We start from the raw sequence: 11,956 nt of genomic DNA, 5'->3' as shown, positions 1-11,956 counted from the left end.
CCCCCCCCTCATTGAGCACGCCCATGGGTAATCATAACTACCAACTACCTGTCTCATAATATGCATTTGTTTTCGACTAGTGTGTAGACGTGTACTGTGTACCTTTAATGGATTTTCCACTAAGGACTGTGCACTAACCTACCTACCCGAGCTTCTATTTATAAATATAAATAATGTAGTCCTAGAATAGTTCTAAATACGGGCGCGGTGATTAGCTGCTGAATTTGGGGTGGTGTGGACTTAACTCTCGTGAGTAGAACGGCTGCCGTATCAAATTATCCTTGATGTCAGACAAAACTAGAGGATTATAGTAGCAAACCTTGAAATTAGGATCAGAAACTTCAGTAGTAGTTTTAGTACAGTTACATCAGCTATAAGGATTAGGTACTTCATTTAACAAACGTCACTGAATGCTGTATACTTTATAATACATAATTAAGGGTCTGCTGTAAAAAAAGCCGAAGAAAATCTTGGTGTCTCATCTAAATAATCTTTTAATTCAAATGATATATTATGTCAACATGACGCTAAATTAAATAGTAGACTATTTTTGTACTCATTACGATCAAATATTAATAATAAAAAGCTGAACCAAATTCTCAAAGGCACAACAAATGTTCCTACTTGATGAGCTAAGCTCATAATATTATTTATTCTTATAATGATATATGTGTGGTGTGTAGTATGTACTATGATTTGAGAATCACAAGAACATTTTTCAAACTAGACATTATTTACCTATTTTAGTCTTGAGAATATTTTATGACCAAAATAAATTCTTCCAGACAACTAAATACAAATTAAACTTACATAAAACATAATATAACATATTATACTCTGTTTATTATGTAAGTAATAAGTATACAGAAATATAACATATACAGAGTGTAACATATAATATATGTACTATACAGTATGCATAAATATTTCCACTTTTTTTTTTAAATATTTTATGTAAATATTAGTAAATTATTTACTTTATTATTTTTCACACAACGCATATATAATTATATATATATATCTACAACTTAATGTATAGCTTATCTTAAAATTAATTTGAATATCATTAGGTGATAATATATTAGATGCACCTTACAAATTAATTGTAAAATTTTAACTTTAAATACAAATTGAGATAAGACGATGATAACAATTAAGTGAGACTGTAAAATTAAATTATTTATGAGAAGGTAAGTTAATTTATATATTATGTATAAATGAAAAAACATTTTTTTGTTAACAAAAGTTGTTATCACTTATCAGTTTACTTAACATTGCATTGTAAAATCATGTCTAGATATACCTATATAACCTATACCTACATATTAACTCCCATAGAAATCACGCGTTGGTGTTATCTGTACACAAATAAAAATATTCTTAAGGGGTTTTTTAATCACTCAAATTTAAAAAAAGCTTAAAAATATACCATACTTAATAATAAATTACACAAAACACACTATATAGTAATATTTATTCATACACTATATCTATATTATCTACCGACTACCTACACATAATTTTGTTTGAGACATTATGGTTAAAAACATTCTTTATTATTACTATATTATTTTCTTGACCAACATCGACGTCTATGGTTTTTAAAAATAAAGTAAACCCTAAGAAAAATTAAATTCTTGGCATAACATTGATAATTTCATTGTTTTATCATACTATAGATATATAAGTTTGCGATACCTATGTATAATTGAGATGTATATATTATAATATATTACGATAATATACGATAGGTACAGCTCGAATTCGTTCATAATATTTAGATATAAAATGACATTGATAATGTATAAAAGTTCAATATGGGCGCGTGTTGCAAAACTTTAAAGACGATAATTTTTTTTTGTTTTGCAAAATTGTATTTTTTTTCTCTTACTGCAATCAATATATTATTTTGTGTTAGCCAAAATATAAAATTAATTTAAACATAATAATAATACCAGTACAGTTTCCACAACTGAACGTCGACCGAACAACTTCTAGAGAGCCGGGGTATACTCGAGCCTAATAATATATGACTATATATAGCGACTACCGAGTACCGACCGTGGAGTGAGCGCACAACAACAAATTTTAGGACGCGTTTGCATTGTGTTCATAGAAATATAGCGACTCGGTGCCCTCCGCCCACCTACGTTACGCTAACACCCACTGTTGTATTATTATCATTATCATTATTATTATTATTATTATTATTATTTTTATAATTAAATCGCACTAAATATATACCTCGTCATGTCGACAAACGAGTCCAGGACGTTGAGCGCGTGGCCAAGTGTGTCGCCACCGTCTTGTTCCGATGTGTACGGTGTCAGGGCCATGGACTCGCCACCACTCTCCTTCACGCCATCTTTGACCACGTAATGGATCAGGTCCATGGCCCTGCGCATCTGGCAAAACACCGTGTCCCGGTTTTGGCTGGCCTCCGAGCTGTCCGGGTGCCTCAGACATGCCTGTAACACACACACACTCGTGCAATACATTATATTATAAAATATCGTACCTAGGTACTTGCGCGACGTTTAAATTCTGTATAGGTATCTGGTGTACACTTATACAGGATAATATTAGGATTCACCCGTCGTAACTAGTATTGTACATAAATACGTAAATACATAAGCTCTGAATAATATGTTATACATTTACCTGTTATTTATAAAAGATATAGGGTGGTGGGTCCTCCCAGATAAAGTGATGAGACGACCCAGGGCTAAGTGTATCGGGATGGAGAGAAAGCGGGAAAAATGAAAATAGTTTATACTTTATACGCTATAATCACTATAGTCTATAATGCACATGCATGGTCACATTACATTTTCATTACGTTTTTATCTACATCTCGAAGGATATGGCTTTTATCATAAAAACGGTAGTACGATGGAAACATTTATAATGCTTAAAACGTCATTTATACACTTATACCTCATTAAAAATGTAATCAATGTAGAAATGCAAAAACAAAATACTCTCGTAGAATGTGATGATCACCACGACAACACCTCACGTCGTTTCGACCACTGATCTTAAAATATCAAGTATACAATTAGGATTTTGTTCAAGTTCAACGTCTGCGAAGGAAAATTATTCGACATACAACACAAGTTACAACTGATGTAACTGACATAAAAACATGGGCTGATAGGCCATTTTTGGCCTACCGGAAAATTTTAAGAAGGTCCCTTACATGAAAAAAAATCCGTCAAGGAGTCATTGCGTCAGACCTTAAAAACTAAAAAGGGCCCCTTGCTCAAATACGGCCAACCGGGAAATTCCTGGCTTCTCGGTAGCCTTATATAAAAGTTATGCATAGCTCAAACTGTCATGCATAATGTGATATAATATTATCAAACCTACTATGTAACTATAGATGATTATATTGCGTATAAGTGGAAATCAATATTGGTTATTCAATTTATATACTAAGTATTAGGGTTATTGGGGTTACATATATGGTTTTTGGCTCTGTTAAGGATTGTTCCGTTACAGCTTTCGCTTTACAATCAACGATAGGTGTTTGATTGTCTTGAAAATTATACTTCTGTAGTACTATGTATTGGTGTCCATAGGCGTGCGCAGACTTTTGGTTCCGGGGGTGCACACTAAACATTAGGGCCCACAATAATTTTGAAAATAATTATAGATACAGACAAATGATTTAAAGATATTAAATGCAATAAAAATATTTTTTTTATTATTATTCGTTCTAAAACATATTACATAACAATACATAAATATATAGAGATATACAATCTTTAATCTTATAATGATAATCGACGTTTAAAAGGTACAACATTTTTGAATTCGTCAATAATTTCATTAAAATCTAATTTACATGCTAGTTCTTGTTCTGTGAATATTAGTAGTAATGATTCTAGTCTATCTTGGCACATAGTACATCTGAGTTTATTTTTTACAATGCTTAATTTGGAAAATACCCTTTCACATGTGCAACTTGTTACTGGTATTATGGTAAACATTTTTAATACTAAATACATATTGTTAAAAATGTCCACTAACCGTCCACTCTCTTTTAACCAATCTAACCACACATAAATAGATTCACTGGATGTACCACTTGGTACATCAGGCATATGTTTGAGAATTTTAATTTCTGTTTCCAGTTCGTCGATTTATATATTGAATAATTTAGATAAAATATTTGAAAAACTGTTATTTAATTCTAACTTCAATAAATTTCCCACAGCACTAATCAAATCTAAGTTCTCTTGATTGAATCTTATGCTTAAACCATTTACAAGATTATCTATTAACGGATTAAATACAGAACACCTGAGTTCATCATACTTGGAATCATAAAAAAATTGATTAGAATAATTATTATCTAATTTCATAGTCACTTTCTTTCTTTTAACCGTAGGAATATTAATATCTAAATCAATACATTTGGTAGTAACTTCTTCAAAAATGTTTTTAAAAAATGTATCATTCCTCATAAATATGAATATATGAACATATCATTATCCTCAAGTTTAAGTAGTACAGTTTTGATGATATTTTCAATGACATTTTCAATGAACGACTCATCTGGCTCTTTTTTGATGAAAAAACTAAGTTTTTTTTGTTTTGAATCATTGGCAACTTTCATTAACTTTAATTTTTCGTTGGCTTTGCGCTTTTGGTATCCGTTTTTTATTGTTTTAGAACTCATTTTAAATTATAATTTATAAGTAAAGCTTCATTAAAGTTAAAACTAAGCACCTAATTTAGGTAACACAAACAATACAAATACAACACTCATTACTCAAGACTCAACAATACAACCAAACGTTAAAATATCGGCACTGGAAATGTATAGCAAGAATTGATTATTGAGAATATTATACTGTGAACAATGAATACTGCCGACAGTACCGACTGCCCACAAGCATAAACGCAAACCGTTGTATGTAATTTTGTCATTGGATGTTAAAAATAGACTATCGTGTATTGGCGTTCAAATATCATAACAGCCTGTAAACGAACATGATGCTAGATCCATTTTTACCCGTATTCGGAAAACGTTTACTATCACAGTGACACATTGGCGGGGTACGCTACGCGGGGTCGGCTTGTTTACCACGCCACATATCTATGTACCCCGTTATCAGTAGATCACTTAACTAACAATAATAATAATATTATTATATATATATATATATATATATATATATATATATATATATATTATTATAAAACACACGATTCTGTTCGATAAAAGTATAGAACTTCTTATCTTTTCGAAGAAATAAAACCACTACTGTTTTACAATGATTGGATTTTTCAAGATTTAAAATGTACACTTAATTAATAATTAGGGCCCTTGTCGTTTTTGGTGAAGGGTCCGGGGGTGCCTGGGCACCCCCTGTGCGCACGCCTATGTTGGTGTCTACACACGTGATTTCGTTTAGAGAAAATATAGGCTCACCATTTTGATTAAATATAGTATAAATATAAATATTACCCATGTATTAACTATATCTTATGTTCTTAAATAGGCTCTCTAGTATTATCCTTTGAAAATAAATAATATAACGAGCTGTATGCATTTCTCTTAAGATAAAATTGCCGATTATAAAATATAGGTACCAGCTTCTAATGAATGTCCCAACGAACAAAACCGTTCAGAGACGGTCACTCACATAACCACGGGGCCATCATGGCTGTAATTATGTTGGTGGGGGGGATGATTTTTAATTTTTGCACCTATATGAAATTGTTTAATTTATAAGATACATTTTGATATTAAGCCAAGACCTTTATTTTATTATATTATACTGCACCTACACTGAATATATGTTTTGTTCGCCTAAAATTATTTTTACATTATCTAATAGCAACTCTTTCAACGATTAACGATGAATATCTCTAAAATGAATTATAAATTACTTCTAAAATGTATTATAAATAACTTATAAATTTATCAACCGATAAACATTAAAAAAATACCAAATGAATAATTCGTATTTTGTTATCATTCCCGGGTGTTAATATTCTCAGACCCGGCCCTGGTGACGTTACACCACCTATAATAATTGGTCCGTATACTAAAGCCTATGATATCATTATACACGTACGCCTATACGGTACCTACCACTTCGGCACTTTAACTACGCATTGTCATATACGATTTGGCGTACTCACCTTAGACGAAGTCAACAGCAGCATGGTGGACCGCTCGAGTACCTGTCGGGCCGCGGCAATCTGAGACCGCCGCCGTTCGTCTTTCAGGTCGTTTTGCCGTTCGCCCGTCAAGTGAGCCAGCTCCACCATTTCGGTTCCAAAGTGACTGAAAGCCTTGACGAACTCCGTGAAGTTGTTGACGCCTTCCAACCGACCCAGACTTCGTGACACCTTTATAAAATGTAAAAAAACGTCCCCGGTTTGAAAATTCTCGTTGTAATAATATAATATTGTTATTATATACCCAACAATCTACCTAATGCATATTGACTGTCTATTATATTTTTGCCGTATCTAATGTTATATTATTGCAGTGATTTGTTTGATTCTTAATACCATATACGGTATAGGTACCTACTATAGCCACACATACATATAATAATTGTATACATATTGTTAGAATAAAATACATTTTGTTTTTGAAAAAAATGTTTTCATATGCATTATTCTATAAAAATGAAATGACCTTTATCCACTTTATTACTAATCTAAATAATAATGAAAAAAAACTCAAACAGTAATTTAATTACACGTCGGATTTAAAAGATGGTAAGTGTAATATATTTCACACGAAATCACAATTTATACAGTATATTATTAAAATGTATTATCAACGTTATTTGGTTTAAGTACGTTTCGTTATTTAATTTTTGTTTTTATATGAATATATAATTATATATAATATATTTTTTTTTAAATAATTGCTTCAACTAAATTTAAAAAAAAATATTTCTGACTGTATTTACGTAAACTCAAACAATAATTTCTGTAAAAATATTATGATAGTTATTAAACTAATGATATTAAATTAATATTCATAAAATATACAATATTTAAGTTATTATAAATATTTCTATTCGTTTACAAGTACAGTACTAGTGGAATTGAGTGGAAAACATTATAAAAATTAATATTTAAAAGAACTTCTGAAGAATAAAAATTCCAAAAATCACCGTTTGTAAAACCAGTGTATTAACATTAGATAGTTATGATTATTTTTTATTTAAGTAGGTATCTAATTGTTTAAATTACATAATCGTGATAATGTACATTAGTACATTCAATTCAATATTAAAACATTTCAAAATCGGTGACAACTGACAATTTTAACTGTACGTCGACATATCATACCTCGAATCGACAACAAAATCGTAGATATTTCTGAGATATTACCTTACTGGGTAATGACTAAATTAATGACAACTGACAAGTGATATTATACTTAAGGTGTAAATGTGTAACATCACGATCACATAGTTTCATATAAAATAGTCTGTATTAATATATAGCTAAAATATAATATATAGTTTAAAATAAAAATATATACCTCCTATATACTATCACCCTACCGATTATTATAACATACTGTCACATTAAACCATAATATGACTCCCTCTATTGACTATTATCTGGATTAACATGGGTTGAAATTAAGTCCTCGCAAAGGGGAACAAATGTAATATTTGTACTTTTATTATAAATAGATGCATATAATAGTATTCTGTATTTTTCATTATAATAGGTACAGTTAAATGTTTGTACAGTTTATGCCTTTATGGTTTTGAAAATTAAAGGTCATAATTACAATGTCAAATAAAATCGACTTAACATACTTAATCAATTTATACCTGCGATTCGCTTATCCAAATTTAATTGTACTAATAAAAAAATAAACATATTACAAAATATCAACACAGTATTAAAATATATAAAATAATTTAATATTGAAATATTTTAATTAAATCAATAATTTATGATTTTTTATTATTATTGTTCTAAGATGATCAGCATCTTTAAATTATTTTAGATTCTGAGCGGAGCAAAACAAAAATGTTAGCGTAATCCAGAATTTGATGCCCGTCTAAAGTTAGAATTTTAATAAGACTTGTCAAAATCACGAAAATTATTTCGAGTTAGAAATTAATAAAAAAAAAATGTTTACATCTAGGAATTTGATAATGTATTACAATAATCCATATAATTTTGTCAACCTTTAACAAAAAAAAAAATGCATTTATTATAAATTATTATATTTTATAGACACAATGATATTTTTAAATGTAATGTTTTCGGAAAAAATCAATTCAACCTTCTGTATTACTAATAGTAAAACAAATTACTTTCATAGCAATAATATCATAAAATATACTTAATAATATTGGTTTATAGACCAGAATTAGCTCAGAATTGTTCGTACTACTATATGGTTGTATATTTAAATATCATTAAATTCAAAGTTAACACATCCATTAACACGGTAACCCACTAGATAACTAATGTACAGCGAAGTGGTACCCACTTTCTGAGGTTTACTCGACATCTACTATAACCTGAAGAGCAACTTTCCCGGTTTTTTTTTTCTATTTTTCAAAACCTACCACCCAAACATGATTTGATACTATAATATATTATTATTGCATTTTGACAATATTATATAAGGGTGTAAAAACTAAAAATATAGTAAAATGTAATTATATAAAAAATCGTCTTTGTCTTATAATCAAAAAGGGTTAATCTTCTGTAGAGATTAATAATTCATATACATTCTATTGTAGTATAATATGTAGAAAAACGAATAATACTTTGTTAACTAAAAATTATGATAACATTTTAATTAAATGGATAAAATTCCTTCAAAATTCACAATGTTAATAGAATATGTTAAAATATTAACATATTAAAAAATGTAGGTATAGAAGTGTTCATAAATTATCATGTGTTATTGGGGTGATAACTTCTAGGTGTGGCACTTAAAGTTATAAGTCCTCTAATTAGTAATTGTATTATGTTTAATGATATTTTATGTTTAATGTTTAACAAGTGTTCAATGAGCACATAATAATATAATTTCCCACATAGGTAATTAATAATTCTAGCATGGGAACTCCTTTATGTTAACATTTGGGCAGTGTTGTAAAAAATACTTTTAAAAAGTATATTTGAGTAATTACTCAAATACTTATAAAATAAAGTATTTAAAATACTACCCAAATACTATTTATAGAAAAGTATTTGAAATAATTTTCAAATACAAAACAAAATAATCAATTTAATTTGAATCATTCATAATATATTATATTAATCGAACATTTGAGTGTTGTATTTTAAGAACATTATTTGTTCAAAATGCTTTTCTGTCTAAATTGACAACCATTTTCTCAATAATTAGGTATAGTACTAATAAGTAATAATATTTTTGTATAGCAAAATCAGTAATCAGTCAATATCAATGTGTATGTTATACAATATCATATATATAGCTTATATAATTAAAAGTACGTCAAACACTCGTACCCATATAATATGTTGTCTCAGTACGGCCGTTCGTGTACGACAAACCTTATGTTCGTATTTATATTTTTATATTTCGCTATAATATTATAGTATATTGGTAGGTACCGAAAATGTACCGCTGCGATCGTCGTCGAGTGTCGACAATAAACAGTCGGTTTCTCGGAGTAAAAAATATTTGGTTAAGCTATTAATAGACGAAAACTAAAACCAATATAGAATTGTTCATAAATAATAAATATATATAATAATATTATGACATTATTATTATTTGACAATGAATAAAGAATTAAAGGAATAAAAAAAGTATTCAATAAAATAGTATTCAATACTAAAAAAATGTATTTAAAATACCGTTCAAATACTTCAAAAATAAAAGTATTTTAAAAAGTATTCAATACAGAAAAAAGTATTTGAATACTTTTACTCAAATACTTTTACTTAAATACTTTACAACACTGCATTTGAAATATCCATATACTGGATATGACTGAAAAAGTATTAAGTGAAAAGACAATATTGTGTTATATATATCATTAAAAATGTTTAGATCTAATTAGTCGTCTACACATGTCGTGTATTATGATCTAAATTCTATATGATTTATTGAAAATTATACCCCAACTATGGATCCTGTTAAAATACCAACCGTAATATTGTATTATAGTCTGTACATCTATTACCTAATCAACTATTATTTCGTCAGTTTAAATAATATCTTTGACATTCATACCTTGTCTTTGACTGAAATTAATTGCTTTACGACGACTACATCGGCTAATAATAACACTCTAGTGACTGAACTCAACAAGCATCGGGCAGCTCTTATCACAGATGCTCGATCATTGATCGAATCTTCAAACACGGCTTCGCATAGTTTTTCGATGGAAGCACCTGCGAAAAACACATTCAAGTTAATGCGGTTATTATTGTTTCAATCAATTAATGTAAATACTAAATACTATACATAGGTACAGACGTACAGTGGCCTATGATTTAATATTGCCACTCGTAAACCAACATAGATATACAGTTGGAAATACTTGGGATTACAGTACATTAAGTCACTGTTCTATCTGTACCGAACTCACGTGTTCGTACGTGTATACTGTATATGTATAGCCGTATAGGTAGTATCACTGATTATAAATACTATTTAATAAGTTAATAATTAATAATTAAATAATAGGAAAAAAATAATAAAAAAATAATAATAATTTAATGAATAGTATTTATAAACAAGGCGAGTATATAATATTTCTCCTTTTACTGGCTGCTCTTATAATTTGTTCTCTTCTCCGTTCGAAACAATAACATGTATAAATAATATGTATTGGCGTATTGCTGATAGTAAGTTTAAACCAACAATATATTATACTTACGCTCGTTCATCATTAAAGTTTTTCAAAATGTACCTAATTTACATTTTAAATAAGCTAATAACTGGAGATTTCCTGTTAAAAATTATCTTATATTGCCTATACAACTGTAATCCTATGTAGTAAGTCGGTACATATTTTACTATACGAAATTACTAATTAGCAATTATTAATATGACCATCATACTATAAGAATCATAACAATATACTTTAAAAACTATTAGACAGGATTTTTACCGTAAATTATACTGCGTATATTTTTTTATACCTTAAGTAAACCAAAGATTAAAAAATTGAATTATAATGAGCTTATAAAACTGAATTAAAAATTATGATAAAACTTAAACTTAAGACCCTGGGGAGGATTAATAAATATTCTTTCCGCCCGAAAATTCACAAATGCACATAAATATGTATTAAATAAATAAACCATTACACAACCGTATTCTGAACATAAATGTATTAACTGTTACCTAAATATTTTTCAACCTCGTTAATGAATTTATGATGATATTTTACATATTATTTTGTTAATTTAAAATTTAAAATAAACATACTACTAAATATTAGGTAATTATACTAAATAGGTAATTGATGCTTATTAAACATATACTACATTTAACGGCAATTGTAAGAAATACAATGATGACTAAAATTATATTAATAAAAGTTTTTATTTTGAAATAAAAATAGAGATATTAGTTGTTAGTTTAGTTGTTACTAAGTAGTAAGTATACAAGTTTCAAAAAGTAAATTACTTATAATTTATATTACATTTAGTTTGAACAGTACGTGAAAAGTCATTTTCTACATGACCGTAAAATTTTCAAATAATCATCATAAGTAGTCAAACATAATAAAATGTATGCCAGTGAAATATAATAAAAGCTTTGGCCCTTTAGTCGCGACCTATAGGTACCTGGGTTTTTTTTTTTTTTAAACACAAATGACTTGTATAGTTCCGGACATCAATGATTTATTACTCGAGAATAACAATACGTATAGTTATATTCATATAGCTGTTACAGATACATTAAATTTATATGCTATCATTATATTAATTTAACATACCTAATATTATATATCTAACA

General features: G+C 28.5%; 1 protein-coding gene across 1 annotated transcript in view; it reads right to left on the bottom strand.

Moving 5' to 3' along the window:
* The window catches only part of LOC100169341 (alpha-catulin), a 47,318-nt gene that overhangs the window by 10,186 nt on the left and 25,176 nt on the right, over positions 1-11,956 (bottom strand). The window contains exons 3-5 of the mRNA XM_029486332.1: positions 10,220-10,380; positions 6,157-6,366; positions 2,232-2,468 (exon numbers count right to left, since the gene is read on the bottom strand). Coding sequence (XP_029342192.1) covers positions 2,232-2,468; positions 6,157-6,366; positions 10,220-10,380 — 608 coding nt within the window. The remainder of the gene's footprint in view (positions 1-2,231; positions 2,469-6,156; positions 6,367-10,219; positions 10,381-11,956) is intronic.

Source organism: Acyrthosiphon pisum, chromosome A1 (assembly GCF_005508785.2).
Source record: "Acyrthosiphon pisum isolate AL4f chromosome A1, pea_aphid_22Mar2018_4r6ur, whole genome shotgun sequence".
Taxonomy (NCBI): Eukaryota; Metazoa; Arthropoda; class Insecta; order Hemiptera; family Aphididae; genus Acyrthosiphon; species Acyrthosiphon pisum.
The sequence above is the reverse complement of the archived record's forward strand: the minus strand, read 5'-3'. Positions and strand labels throughout refer to the sequence as shown.